Source organism: Plecotus auritus, assembly GCF_963455305.1.
Source record: "Plecotus auritus genome assembly, chromosome: 1".
In the NCBI taxonomy this organism is placed as follows: Eukaryota; Metazoa; Chordata; class Mammalia; order Chiroptera; family Vespertilionidae; genus Plecotus; species Plecotus auritus.
This window is the reverse complement of record NC_137770.1, coordinates 200662586-200678373: the sequence shown is the minus strand read 5'-3', so window position 1 is coordinate 200678373 and position 15788 is coordinate 200662586. Positions and strand designations below refer to the sequence as shown.

General features: G+C 39.6%; 1 protein-coding gene across 4 annotated transcripts in view; it reads right to left on the bottom strand.

Moving 5' to 3' along the window:
- The window catches only part of ANKRD17 (ankyrin repeat domain 17), a 169894-nt gene extending 155445 nt beyond the window's left edge, over window positions 1–14449 (bottom strand). For all 4 annotated transcript variants that reach the window (XM_080672443.1, XM_080672444.1, XM_080672447.1 and 1 more), the window contains exon 1: window positions 13899–14449. In XM_080672443.1, the coding sequence (XP_080528569.1) occupies window positions 13899–14315 (417 nt within the window). In that variant the 5' untranslated portion in view covers window positions 14316–14449. The remainder of the gene's footprint in view (window positions 1–13898) is intronic.
- Between the last annotated feature and the right edge of the window lie 1339 nt (window positions 14450–15788).

Genomic DNA, 15788 nt, shown 5'->3' with positions numbered 1-15788 from the left:
GGAGATTTTCACTTGAGTCACCAGCAAATGCATGTATAAAGACAAGATTAGATAAAATCACCTAAGAAGTCAGCCCAGATACAAGATGGAAAAGGCCCAAGACTCAGCAAGGAGTTACTAAATACACAAAGGATATATATAGTAAGCGAGTAGAAGGAAGCAAGAATTCCAACAAAAAGCAACTAGTAACACAGAAACAGGAGAGGGGTGATATTAAAAAAGCAAAGAGTGTAGCACTTTTTAAGAGGCAAAAATGAATTTACAAGTCAAATGCTACTGAAAAGAGTAAGTAAGAAGTGAGCACAATAATTATTATACCCAAGAAGAAATCCATGTATCTTTGGAAAAATATTTCTTAAAGTTTTCTTTAAAAATATTGGGGTAGCCTGGCTGGCATGGCTCAGTGGGTCACGGTTTGATTCCCCATCAGGGCACATGCCCAGGAGGAGGGCTCTATCCCCAGAGGTAGCCAATCAATGATTCTCTCTCATCATTGGTCTTTTTATCTCTCTCTCCCTCTTCCTTCCTCTCGAAAATCAATAAAAAAAAAATACTGGGGTAAAGGTCTCCAGAAGTCATCAAAGAATAATTCATTTTATTATATAAAAATAAACATTTTTCTACATCATGAAAATACTGAAAACAGAGAATATATGTAACAAATAGAACTGTGAAGAATATCCATAAATATAAATAAAACCAACAAATCACTAAGAAAAAGGCAACTAATGGAATAAAGGATAAAACAGTAAATTTTCAAAAGAAAGCAAAATGAAAAACAAACATGAAAATTTACTCAATATCAATAGTAATTAGAAAACTGAAAACCAAAACACTACTAGGATTTTGTAAATCAATGGAAACAATTTCAAGAGAAACATCAAAAGTGCTTTATTCAAAGTAATGTCCATTGCTAGCTACACATTTCCCCAATCTTTCAGGTAATTTGTGGATACCATCCCAATAGAACTTTTCTTGTTTTGAGGCAAACCATTCAGAGACCCAATTTTCCACTTCTTTGTATGTTTTGAAGTGCTGCTCAGAAAGTGCATGTGCCATCGATCGGAACAAGTGGTAATCTGAAGGAGCAAGGTCTGGTGAATACGGCGGGTAGGTTCTGGGAAGACCTTTTAACGTATCTTCAACTGGTTTTGAAGTGTGTGATGGTGCATTATCATGAAGCAAAATTACTTTTCCATGTCTTCTGGCCCATTCTGGTCGTTTCACGATCAAAGCGTGGTTCAAATTGATTATTTGTTGTTGGTAGCAATCAGTATTAACAGTTTCACCTGGTTTTAGAAGTTCATAATACACCACACCTTCCTGATCCCACCAAACGCAGAGCATCCTGTCTTCTTTCCGAAGCAACTTGGCCTTGCAGTCAATGTTGATGGTTGACCCGGATCAACCCATAATTTTGCCCATTTGGGAGTCTCAAAATAAATCCACTTTTCATCGCTAGTCACAATTTGATGCAAAAAAAGACTTTCTTACCTGCCATTAAAGCAACATTTTACTGATGACTTTTCGGTTTTCCATTTGTCTTTCGTTCAGTTGATGTGGCACCCATTTTCCTTCCTTTAAAATCTTTCCCATTGCTTGTAAACGGTCGGAAATGGCTTGCTGAGTAATGTTTAATCTTTCTGCAAGTTGTTTTTGAGTTTGACATGCATCTTCATCCAATAATGCTTGTAATTGTTGGTCTTCAAACTTTTTCAGTTGACCTGGACGTTCTTTGTCTTTCACATCAAAATCATCACTTTTAAAGCATTTAAACCAGCGTTCAGAAGTATCTTTAGATGGAGCATGTTCACTATAAGCTTCCCAAAGTATCCGATAACTTTTTCTTCCAAATAAAGTAATGAATTAAAACTTTCTGTAAATGCTTTTTTTTTTTTGGCATGAAATTCAACATTTTTAAGCGTAAAAATATCTATGATGTTAACACCTTCAGCAAATTTGACATATGAAGTTTTGAAGCTTGCTGTCAATACAACAAAATAGCATACATATCAAATGGCATATAAATCAACATATGTATAACTCCATCTATTGAAAAAAAATCTGCATTATTAACTGGTACACCTAGTATCTTTAAAAGATTTAAAAAACTAAGATAACTGACCATATCCAACAGCATTCTTATACACTTTTGATGGAAGTAAGACTTGGGAGTATTCCTCAAATTTAACATGTGCATAACCTCTGGTCCAGCAATTCCATTTCCAGAAATCCATCCCAAAGAAATGTTTTTATACTAAAAAATAATGTAAAAGGATGTTCAAAATTCAGCTTACATGTGCAAAACAATGTACTGAAAAACAAAACAAAACACATAAATGTCTACCAACATAAAAGATCAAGCCCTGGCAGCACTGCTCATCATTAGAGTGTCCACCCTAAGAGTGGAGGTTTCGATTCCAGGTCAAGGGCATGTACTTGGGTTGCAGGTCTGATTCCCCCGCTCCAGTAGGGGTGGTAGCCAGAGGCAACCAATCAATATGCAATTTGTCTTTCTCACATTGATGTCTCTCTCCTCCCTCTCACTCTCTCTAAAAATCAATGGAAAAAATATCCTTGGGTAGGATTAAAAAAAAAAAAAGGTCAAGTATATTATGCACATTCATATTATGGAACATTCATAATAAGTGAGAATGAGGCAAATCCTAATGTACTCTCCTACACACACACACACACACACACACACACACACACACACACTTCCACCAAGAAAGCAGAACATCTGATATACACCTACCTGTTAGCAGCATTTACCCTGGGAGTGGGATAAAACCTTTTGTATTAGAAGATTGCTTTTTAGAAGTATGAAAGCATTCATTAGTTTTATAGTTAAATAAATATATAATCATTATCTGAAGGCTCATCTCTTCAACTGATATGTTTTGGGAATGCTCATCAATGAAATTCTTAGCAGACAAAATTTCTCTGTTAATCCTCACCCAAGGATATTTTTTTCCATTGATTTTGAGAGAGAGTAGAAGGAAGAGACAGAGAGAGAAACATCGCGCACACACCCGACTGGAGCCAGGGATCAAGCCTGCAACTGAGGTACCTTCCCTTAACCAGAATCAAACCCGGGACCCTTCAGTCTAAGGGCCAACATTCCAACCACTGAGCCAAACTGGCTAGGGCAGCAGACAAAATTTCTAAGTGACAGTTCTGCTCTGTGTGATAACTTAATACACCAAGAAAAAAGAAAAGACAATTTCAAACAATAATGATTAATTCTGGAGAGTACAATTATAAGGTGATTTTTTTATTCTTTAGATCTTTTTTATCTTGTCAAATTTCCATAAATATGTATGTATAGTTTCTACAAGTATGTATGTTTAATTAATAATATTTAATTAATATTTAATAGGAACATTGTATTTAGAAATCTCATTTCAAAGCTATTTAACACTGTACCGTACCACTGTTCTTTAACTCAATTTCTCATATTTTAACACATCTCTACCTGCAGTAAGTAACCACAAGTATACTAATATAGCTACCTCTTTTCTTACTACAAAATCTTCAGGGCAAAAATTAGAATAGATAATTCTTTGGTGTAATTTAGTTGTCAAGAACACTCTTGAATATATCACATAGAGACCTCATCTTAAAAAAAATACCAAAAATTATTGAGTAGTCTAAAAGATACTCATAAAAGATGTAAAGTGTACCATACCAGTATTTTAAAACAGAAACAAAACAATCCCTATGAGACCAATTTTAAAGACACACAGTTACATTGAAAACTAACATAGACTCCTAAGTAATTAAGTATACAGGATTAAAATCACTTTCATAGTTTTAAATTATTATCGTGTTATCTCAACAAGACTTAAATTTATAAAGCTAGGAATACTGTCTCATTTTCCTCAAATCCCTCATAATCTAAAGTGATTTTGCTGAATCTGAATAACGCTTCTTTAAAAAATTTCGTTAGAAAAGTATACTAATAGTGGCACTTTTAAAAATCATAAAAAAACAGAATTCCATCACTGTCCTAAGTTTTTATGTATATAAGTTTAAAAGTTTTACTAACTACATTATGTATAAAATCATTTAACTCAATACATAGAGCTATGACTTTAAATATAACTAACTTTTTCAAATTCACTGACAGGGAAATGACCAAGATTATGAACAGCCACACATAAGAAATAATCAATATTTATATTTGCCAAATAAAAGAATGAACTCCTATATTGCATCTCGCACTAGTAGAAGCTATATAATCTGAGACTTTGCAACAGGACTATTTTTGTTAATAACTTGGAATAACAAATAAGAGGGAAACATCGCCTAGAGAACGAAGGAGATAATAATGGAGTCAATGACTGAACTGGAAATAGACCTGGTGTAACACAAACAAGACAACTTCCTTTTCTCAGGTTTCATATTTAGGGTGACAGGAAAGAGGAAAAGAAAAATAGTACACCATGTTATTTATTCCAAATTAAAAACTGATGAAACCAATTTTTCCAAAGATCTGAACATTTCTCAATCAAAGGTTCTTTAATTAAAAGACAACCCATGCCCTGGCTGGTATGGTTAAGCAGTTAAAGAGCATCAGTTAGGCGCACCACATACCTGGGTCGCAGGTTTGATGCCCTATGCGGGAGGCAACCATTTGATGTGTCTCTCTCACATCAATGTTTCTCTCCCCTCCGCCTTCCACTCTCTCTGAATTAATTTTAGAATAGTTGTTTTGTTTTTTTATTATTATTTTTACTTATCTTTCTTTTCTATTCTTTCTTTTTATTTTGGAGGGGGTGGGAGGATAAAAAAATATATATTAGCTTAGACCCAATGACAGCCTAGGAAGGGATATGCCCTGGTAGAGATGCGTAGCTATAGACAAGTTTCATAGTGTCATGTCTAGTCTGTACTTTTAAAAAATCTCAAAAAAATGAGAAATAAGGAGTTCACTTAATTTCAAAACTGAAATATTCACTAATACACCTCACATTTTTCTCCATGTTATGGTTCAGTATGAGTAACTGGTTAATTTGAACATTAATTACCCAGCAATCTATACATCTAAAAGTCTAAAGCAACCAGAACAACCAGTCGCTATGATGCACATTGACCACCAGGGGGCAGATGCTCAATGCCGGAGCTGCCCCCTAGTGGTCAGTGCGCTCCCACAGCCAACCTCCACCAGCTGGCCAACCTCCCATGGTCCCTCCCACCGCCCCCAGGCTGGGACAGGGAACCAGAGGTGGGTGGCGGTGGACACAGCCCCTTTCCCAGGGGGGCCAAGGGCCGGCTCCCTCCTCGCAGCCAGCAGCCAACCTCCCATATCCCATTCCTCTCGCCCCAGCTGGCAGGCCCCAATCAGCCCACCGCCTGCCTGCCCTGGTGGCAAGGGAAGGAGGGGGGGAGGCAGGGAACCATGCGGTGGCGGGGCGCTGACGATGGCGGCAGCGGCGGCATCCAGCATCCGTTCCTTCTGCACCTGGCCCGGTGACCGTCTCCTCCTCTCTAACCCAGCCCTGATCAGCCTGGTCCCCGATCAGCCCTGATCACCGGCCAGGCCTAGGGACCCCACTCGTGCATGAATTTCGTGCACCAGGCCTCCAGGAAGAACATAATTAAGTATAACCTGTAGTCCTCCTTGTTCATGTTTTCCATCCCTAAACCTACAATCATTTGTAAACTATCTCTCTCTAGAAGCTCCCTAGTTTTAGTGATCATTTTCATGGTACAACAGGCAGAAATATATATAATGTTTTATATAGCTGTATCATCACATTATTTAAATAAAGATTACGATATTTATTATCTCCAATATCTTATATAATCTTATGCAGTATTATGCTTAACTTTTCCTTTAAAAGCATGCTTTGTTCCAGACCATTTATCCAAAAAAGAACATTTTTTTACCCAGAACTCAAAAAACCTATTTAACATTTTCAATTTATTCCTAACAATCTTGTTGTTATTCCCACAACCACAATTCAGTATGATCTATCTGAGCACTTGGAGAGAGACTGCATCATATATCAAACTTGTTTTATAAAGAAACTAATACTGGCTCCAAAAAATATTCCTTAAGTATTGTGATCATCACATTTTTTTTCTACCTGACCCTCTTTTATTTATAGTTTCATCCAGAAGTAAATTTAAAATGTCAACTCTCTAACAAATCAGGTAATGTTTATGAATTCTGTAAGATGACAGAAAGTAACCTCAGTTTTGCTTTCAATAATTATTCCTGTATTAATTTCGAATTTCATAGCATTCTTTGTGAAAATAAAATCCAACATGTTGCTTTCAATAATTAAAATCCCAAATTATAAATCAGGATAAATGATAACTATACTGCTCCACAATTCCACTTCCCCTCATGACTGTGTAAGAATAGTTATTAAAGACCCCCAAAAAAGTTAAGAAATTTACCACCATAAGTCAGGAAGGGTATTTTATTTCTGGATGGCAAGTGGATAAATGCATAACTCTACCAGACAGGAAAGGTTCCAGGGATTAGAAGGGTATTCATATTTACCCATCACCTTCAACTCCCTAATGACTTGTTTTATCCAAAAGGTGCAAGTTGAAAGTTGTTAGTCAGACTAGGCATAGTTTACCAAGGATAATGGTGCCCCCTATTGGCCCTAAAAAAACCGTAAGTGATACCAGCAGGTACTACTTCATATATCATTATATACCGTTTTCATCTACGGTCAAGTTAAAAAATTATAAGGAAGTTCACTACATCCACATTCTCTAACACACTATCTTTACAAAAATGGAGAATACTGTTATAAGTGCAAATACATTGCCTCAAGGACCTTAAAAAAAAAAATCTATCTCCTAGTCGACTGGATGCCAGTAGAAGTAGTCGACTGAATAATCTAGTGAATTTCTGGGAGTCACATTATGCTGATTTGGTGATTATTCAACAATGAAAATTTTTACAATACTCCAATGAGGTTGGTGAGGTTTAATGATGACTAGAGTAAATTGAGTAAAGTCCAATTAAAACATCTGACAGAAGTCCACCATAAATAGCTGCAACCAAGTTTGGATACCTTAAGACTTGAGGTCCAAAATATTTCCAGAGTACGTAAGTGGCTAAAGAAGAAACATTCATGAACTACTTCTACTTTAGGGATCTAACTTCATGAAAATGTAACAGAAGATGCTAAGACAAAAAATACACATGGTACAGTGCAGTAGGGAGATATAAAGATGTATAAGACAAGGTTTCAGTCTTCAGATCTGACAGTCCACAGAAGAGAAGATGAAAAATGCTTCATTAATTAAAAGACAAAATATGACAGTCAGAGAAAGGTAAGTATCACATGATCTCACTCATATGTGGAATCTAATGAACCAAATAAACTGATGAACAAAATAAACCCAGAGACATAGAAGCATGAACAGACTGTTGAACCTCAGAGGGAAGGCAGGGGAGGGTGGGTGGGAAGAGATCAACCAATGAACTTGCATGCATATATGCCTAACCAGTGGACACAGACAATGGGGTGGTGAGGGCCTGGATGGGGCAGTGGGGGGGATGGATAGGGCTGGAAGAGGTTAATGGGGGGAAAAGTGGAACCTATATAATACTTTCAACAATAAAGATTTTTAAAAGTTTTTAAAAAGCCAAAATAGGAGAATTTAGGAGAAGAGAGGGTAGGTATAGGGCTAGTTTACCAGAAAAAAAAAAAAAAAAAGCTAAATATTTGACCCCCTACTTCACAACACAAATAGACCTTCTTTGTTACATTATTTCAGAGGCAGTTTTCCAATTCCAAACTATTCACATAAATGCCTGTCTGATTCCCCACTACCACTGCAGTGAGAATGTTTCAAAATAACATGATGGGTGGGTGGGTAGGTGGGAGGGAAGGAGGGAGGGAAGGGACCATCAAAGATTTCTAATGAAAGTTTTGTATACATACTATGGAGGTAAGGAAGAAAGGAAAAAAAAATTATAAGCACCTTCAACAAATCTTGTGCTTCATTTCAGGGTATTCATAGCCTATTAAAACCCCAAGAAACATCTCCTATTTAAAAAAGAATTTTTTAGCTTAATAAAGATAGACTTAAAAGTAAAAATCTTTTTTTTTTTAATATATTTTATTGATATTTTACAGAGAGGAAGGGAAAGGGATAGAGAGCTAGAAACATCGATGAGAGAGAAACATCGATCAGCTGCCTCCTGCACACCTCCCACTGGGGATGTGCCCGCAACCAAGGTACATGCCCTTGACCGGAATCGAACCTGGGACCTTTCAGTCCGCAGGCTGAGGCTCTATCCACTGAGCCAAACCGGTTTCGGCAAAAGTAAAAATCTTGAAAGGAAAGGAGAAGCAATAGGCTTCCTCTAGGGAGGGTAGTTTTCACTATAAAATTTCACTATGTCAACTTAATTCTAGATGGTGGGTATATGGATATATTTATTGGTACTTTTATCTATCTTTTATCTATTTCTTTTTCTCAATAAGTTTTTCAGAGCAAAAAAAAAAAAAAAAGGAAAGAAAAACTCGAGATAGTCAATTTGTCTTCAGTGTTGGCCCTACTGCTAAAAAGTATATTACTCTATACCAGTGGTCGGCAAACTCATTAGTCAACAGAGCAGCAAACCGCGGCTCATGAGCCGCATGTGGCTCCCGAGCCACAGTTTGCCGACCACTGCTCTATACTATCTAAATTTATCTTAACATTATCTGAAATGCCAATATCAAAGATGTGACTTTACACTCAACATACAGCATAACACAGCAAGTGAATGAGTAAGTGAATGAGTGAATGAATGAATGAGCAAGTCTTGAATCAAACAGACATAGGTTAAGCCCCACTCTGCTAGGTATTAGCTATGTGACACTAATGAAGTTACCTAAAGTCCTTCTAAACTAGTATCTTTGCCTCTAAAATAAATATCCCCCCCCAACATTTGTATACATCTGAAACATATACATATATCCATTTAATATCATGCTTATACCTCCCCAAACCTATATTTAATCATTGGTATATTTTCATGTCAATGTGTCTTAAAAGTTTTGCTCACCATTGCTTACCCAGTATAGCAAAATGCCTGGCTTGTAGTAGGAACTCCACTTACTGAATAATGAAACAAATATGATGGCACCTATTTCATAGGGTAATGGTGAAAATGAAATGAGAATATATGAAAGCTGTATTAACTCATTTAAATCTCATACCAATGCTATAAGACAGGATCTACTATTATTGCCATTTACATACAAGAAAAAAGAGGGGGAGAGAGTTTAAGTAACTTGCCCAAGATCTAGGTGGATGAATAAAGGATTTGAATACAAGCTCAGGGCATGCTGTTAACCATTATGTTAGACTTGACACACAACAGGCACCGAGTAATAGTTTTTATTATGTTTTTTCTAAATGTATATACACTGAGTGGCCAGATTATTATGATCTCTGAATGCATAATAATCTGGCCACTCAGTGTATATCCTACATAATAAAAGGCTAATATGCAAATTGTCCCCTCAACCAGTAGTTCGACCAGCAGGCAGGCTGGTCAACCGCCCATGTCCCCTCCCCCTGGCCAGGCTGGCTGGACCCCACCCATGCACGAATTCATACACTGGGCCTCTAAAATATAATAGATCATAATAATCTGGCCACTCAGTGTATATCTAGGTGGCTTAAGGTACTCATCAGAAATTCAATAATCAACGTCTATTAGTTTAACTGGCTTCCCCCCTAATAACTATGGAAATCCAAACTCCAATGACTTGGCAGTCCTTGGATCCAAGAAAGAAAAAACACTATTTTTTCTCTTGGTTTCCTAAATGAATTAATGGAAAATGTTTGTTTATCAAGTAATGTGCTTAAACAGAATAGGAGACAAGGTAATTATGACACCACAACTAATGCTTCAAAGAGCTTAACATCTAGTTTACAAATACTGCTTCTTCAATTAATAGATGAAAACGGGAAACAAGTAAGCCTCTCAACTCGACCTCTTTCATGTCAATAAAGATTCTCCAAAATACTTTGGAAAGTCAGTTCTAATTTATTTACTGGTTTCCTTTGTCTAAGTTTTCTTCACTAGGTTTGTTCCTTAAATTTAAAGCCTTAAGTTATCTATAAAAATATATGGAATCCTAACCAACCTGTTGAATTTACATTTTAGGCACACAAAAATGTTATGTTTGTACATGAGTCCTACTTTAAAAAATATATGTTTTTTATGTATTTCAGAGAGAGGAAGAAAGGGAGAGAGAAATAGAAACATCAATAATGATAGAGAAATATTGATCATGCCTCCTGCATGTCTCCTCCTGGGGATCAAGCCTATAACCCCCAGCATGTACCCTGTCTGGGAATCAAACCGTGACCTCCTGGTTCATAGGTCAACGCTCATCCACTAAGCAACACCAGCAGTGCCATGAGTCCCACTTTTAACAGCAAAATTTTCCTGTTTGAATTCTGCTTTAGCAAACACCGATGCAATTCAATTACATTTTAAAATGCATTCAGTAGAATGCAATGTTATGTTTTAAAAATATGTTTTTAATGATTTCAGAGAGAGGAAGGGAGAGGTAGAGAGGGACAGAAATAGAAACATCAATGATGAGAGAGAATCACTGATTGGCTGCCTCCTGCACACCTCCTACTAGGGATCGAGCCTGCAACCCAGGCAGGTATCCTGATGGGGATTGGTGTGTGACCTTCTGGTTCATAGATGGATGCTCAACCACTGTGCCATACCAGCTGGGCACATGCAATGTTATTTCTGAAATGGACTATCAACACTAGCCATTTCAACATGTTTCCCTTTGTAATATTAGAGTTAGTAATTTAACTTAGTCTACTAATCTGAAAAGAAGTGCATCACAGCAATATGGAAAATAGAAATGTTATTTCCTAACATAAAAGCTGTTAGGAAATACATTTCTATTTTCCATATTGGTCAGTTACCCACTGAAAGGCAAGATAATTACACATATTTCCATTTTTGATCTAAGGTTTTGTATCAAATGAGGAGGGAAGAGGAAGAGCTCTTGGTCTTACGTTTTTGTTTCCAGGTATATCCAAAGTTACACCAATTACCTAAAATATGATTATTCTATTCTGAAATGCTGAACAGAAAATCCCATTTCAATAACCTGTTTTAATATTTAATAAGAATTAGATTATTTTTCTTCAACACTCAAATAAAGCTATTTCCATTGCACTGCCTCTCCTTCCAACTTTTCCTCTTTCAGCAGACAGAATATCCAGCTAGCATTTCTTTATAGCAAAAGTAGTTATGTTATCCTCCACCTTTTCAGGTTAAGTACCCCAAAACCATAACTTTTTATATTCCTCTTTAACCTTATGATGATTTTTCATGGAATGATAATCTCAAGAATCATGTTATCCACATTTTTCACTATGTAGCTAATAACATAATGAATTCAAAAAAGGACTTAAATACAAGTATTAGCCACAAAATTTCCTAATACTAGAAATTTAAACTTCTGTCGATATGTCAATAAAATGATAATGAAGTGAAAAACATTGCACAAGTAATCCATTTAGCTTATAACATATAGTGATCATGAGGTTTATTTATTTCTTTATTTAGGGCAAGGATGGAGGCAGTTGTAGACATACTGTACTCCTTTCTGTCTGCTCATCCCTCATCATGTATCTATATAATTTTTAATGGTTGCACTTTCTTACACTTATCTTTTGACTCGCCATAACAAATGGCAAACCAACTATACAGAACAAAGTAAATTAAAAATAAACATACTCCTCTAATTGATAAAATTCAACATATACCATTCCTGTTTTTTTTTAAAGGAAAACCTACCTAACTCCCAAAATAAGCACACCTACAAACTTAAGACTTTTCTACTTAATGTAAGAGATAACTCAAAGTTTTGCTTATCAGATCTAAATCCAATGGACTAAACTACCTAGATATGTGAAGTTTGCAGCATAATATTCCAGTAAGTAATGCATTCAACTTGACATTGAGTTCCAAACCAGAGCTTGATATTTTGTTAGAGAATTTAAAATCTTAACATTGGTATTTTACCCACAATTACATGATTGTGTTACCATGAAATTCACTGCTTATTTTTTGAAAGAGGTCAGGAAGGGAATACAAAGAAGTTGTCAAAAAGTGTACTGGTCTGAACCATTAGAAAACTTTGATTTGTACTTTTGCTACTACCCACCACAATCAGTTTCCTCTAAGCCTTGTTTCTTAATCAATAAAACAAAAGAGTTGAACTAGGTTTCTCTAAAATGTTTCTCATCTCTGTGAAGAACCATGCAACTGAAAGTTCTACCTACTATAACAGATTTTACTGAAAACAGGATCCCATCACATCCCTCTCTTCAATGTTTCAAATGCAGCCTGAACAACAACTATCCTGAAACATCCAACGAGGTCAATATATCTATCAATACAAATCAATCCATAGAATTCAACAGGTTGGAATAGCAGGAAATGTCCATCTCTTTGGTACACATACTTGAACTATTACTTCTCTACTTATATAATGTCATCCTGTCTGAGGTAAAAGAGAAACTGGTCTTCTACTAATAGACAAGTCTCAAGCTCTTTAAAGTATTTCTCTATTTGAACAGGATCCAAGATTCAATAATGCAATTTTCAAAAAAAAAAACAAACAGCCTTGCACCAAGTTAAGCTCTATGTTTGCAAAACAGAATAAATGGCAAGTGGTACTTCTAGACAATTCAGTCGTTCTCTCAAAACTAAATTTATAACTAGCCTTGAAAGCTGTTTTCCTTCAGCTGCCTTAAGTTACAACTTCTTTACTCATATCAAAATTTCCTAGCTTCCATTTCAGCGAGTGCACAAGAATTGAAAGAAAGAAAGAAAGAAAGAAAGAAAGAAAGAAAGAAAGAAAGAAAGAAAGAAAGAAAGAAAGAAAGAAAGAAAGAAAGAAAGAAAGAAAGAAAAAGAAAACCTGCTAACTAGTAAGGCTAACCCTTAAGTTTGTTGTCAGCATGGTATGTTTTACTGAACTTTGGGGTTACACGGCCTCCTGTGAAGAACGAGGTCCTGCAACGCCGCCTGTCTGTGGACCCAGGAAAAATTACAAACAGTTATGAAACCAGATCACTAGGACAAACCAAGAGGCCTTCCTATTCCAACTCACCACAACCAAGCCTGGCTCCAAGTAGGCACTTTAGTTGCCTCATATTATTTGGAAAACATAACCTAATTCTTCCTCACTAAGGAAGCACTTGAAGAGGTAATTTGAATGTACATGTAAGGATCAAATGTACTTTTCATCCTCTGCATTTTATATAAATATATATGGATATAAGATCAGTTTATGCAAAAGCCTTGAAATATGGAGGAAGTGAAGGTTACTTCGGCAGCCACAATTATGAAAAAATCCTGTAGCAGAACAATATGGAAAAGTACAGCTTCTCACGTGTCTCTCACATACACAAACACAACTCTAAATCCATTACAAGCTTACCTCCCCCAAAAACTGCTCCTTGAACCTCACAATTGGGAGAAATTTACCAACTTCCAGTCATTCCCCCAGAGACTCGCCTACCCATCATCTTCCTCCTGCAGATTTGCTCCCGCCCCCGCCCCCGCCCCCGCCCTCGCCTCAGGCCGACCCCACCGGGTGTTGCCAATAGGGAATCTAACCAATTTTTCCCATCCCAGGGTAATGAACTGTTCTCTAACTCCGTGGACTCTGTGGTCCTCCCACCCCCACGTGTCAGCTACCCTCCCCCATAGCCCCACACCTCACGATTTAGGCCGGGGAAAGAAAGAGGGCACGGGAAGCCTGGCCCCTAAGATAAATCAACCCGCAGGAATCTGTCCCACCGCAAGTGCCCTCCCACCTTCGGCCCCTACCCTTTACAGTCCCTTCCTCCCTCCTCCCTTTAAAGTAGGCCCTTGCCTCAGAAACCTCCTCTTCTTCGTCGTCGTCGTCCTCTTCTTCCTCGCTGTTGTTGCTGCTGGTGCCGCCACCGCCTCCACCGCCGCCGCCACCGCTGTTGTCGCTGTCGCTGCTGCTTTCGCTGCTGCTGGGGGGTCGGCAAGTCCGGTTTCGCTTGGCCTTGTGGTGTTGCTGCTGCTGCGGCGGCGGCTTCTTCTTGAGGAGCAGGTCGCAGACTCGCACCATCCCACGAGGAGACGAGGCCGAGCGAGCCCCGCTGCCGCCGCCGACCTCCGCCGCCGCCGCCGCCGCCGCCGCCGCCGCCGCCGCGGGGGGGGCCGCCACAGCCGCCGCCGCCGGGGGGCTCCCTTCTCCTTCAGCAGCAGCAGCAGCCGCCGCCGCCGCCGCCGCCGCCACCGGAACCGTCGCCTTCTCCATCCCCAGGGAAAGAGGGAGGGCGCGGACGGGGGAGGGGCGTGGGGGCTACGCTCTACCGCGACTTCGGCTGCACCGGGGCCAACACAGCGCTCGGTGCCGCCTCCGCCGCCACCGCCTCGGTCACCTCTACTGCCGCCGCCGCCGCCGCTCCGCCAGCTCTCACCTCGTCTCGCGATACTAAGGGCGGGGAGCCTGGCGAAGGGAGGGAGGAGAGAGCGTAAGGGAGCAAGGGGGGGTGGTGAGACGTACAGGAAGACCCGGGTGTCGGGACACTCGGAGGAGGGGAGACTACCGTGCAGCGAGGGGAGCGCGCCTAGGACGACTGCCGAAAAGGAACAGTGGGGACAGAGCGGGGCCGCGGACACTGCCGTGGCGCTCGCGAGTGCCCCAATTTCTTCTCTTTCCTTGCTATTTCCCTCACTCACTGCACTCAGCCGTCCCGCCTTCCTTCCCCACTTGAGTCCTGAACGCAGCCGCGGGCGGAAGTGTTCGTGACGCCATCAGCCGGCGCCCGGACGGTGGCGCGCGCGTGGACGAAAGTGAGATTTCAAGGGCCAGTGCCCGGCTTCCCCGGGCTGGCGGCGCCTCGGCGTGTGGCCCGGGCTGCGAGGAGCGGCTCCGGCAGGGTGGGCGCTGGGGCGGAAGCGCGGTCCAGACACTTGGTTAGCGGGAGGCCCGGACCTCCAGATCCGGGAGATGGGGCCTCGTTTTGCTCTGTTGTACATAGTTTCATTCCTGCCTCCCCCTCCCCCACTCGCGGCGCCAAATCGTAAGTTAGCGCTTTGGCTCTTGAGAGACACTACCCTTTACCTCTTTGCACCCAATATGCCACAATTGCCTAATCCTCACAGCTTCCAACTGCACGGTAACATTTAGTCTAGTGGGAGAGAGCCCTCTTTGCCTGGTTTAAGTCTTGGGTCACACTTCCTGAACCTGAGTTTATGCTTGTAGTAATATGAAGGAGTTCGATTAGGTGATGTCTGATCGCTACAAAGCTAAAGTTCCCAAGGGGAGAAGAAAACAAGATCTGGGCCAGACTTTGCAGACGATTCACGGAAGGACCCCGGTTTAGTTCTTCCACCCTTCACCGAGTCAGCTTTTACCTGTGAACTGTGCATCATAAACAGTCAACCTTGTCCATGCACCTCTTTGAAAGAATATTGTGATAGGGGTTGTGCGTCTAAAGAACCTCCAGGACTTTCGAAATAATAGCGTAGTTTATTAAACACGGAATTATCGTTTTCTGATCCAATAAGAGCACCGTGGCATAAGGTAAATGAAGCAAACATCAGAGGCAGATGTACTGGCACAAGATAAGTATGTCTCAGCTGACATAGTTGTCATCTTAAGACTGCTAAGTTTAGCAGTTTTTTGGGGCTTTTTTTCTTTTTGACATTAGCATACCGAATGAAATGTGGGCAGTTGCCAGTCACTCTATAGAGTACTATGGCAGAATTGGCAATGACTGAATCA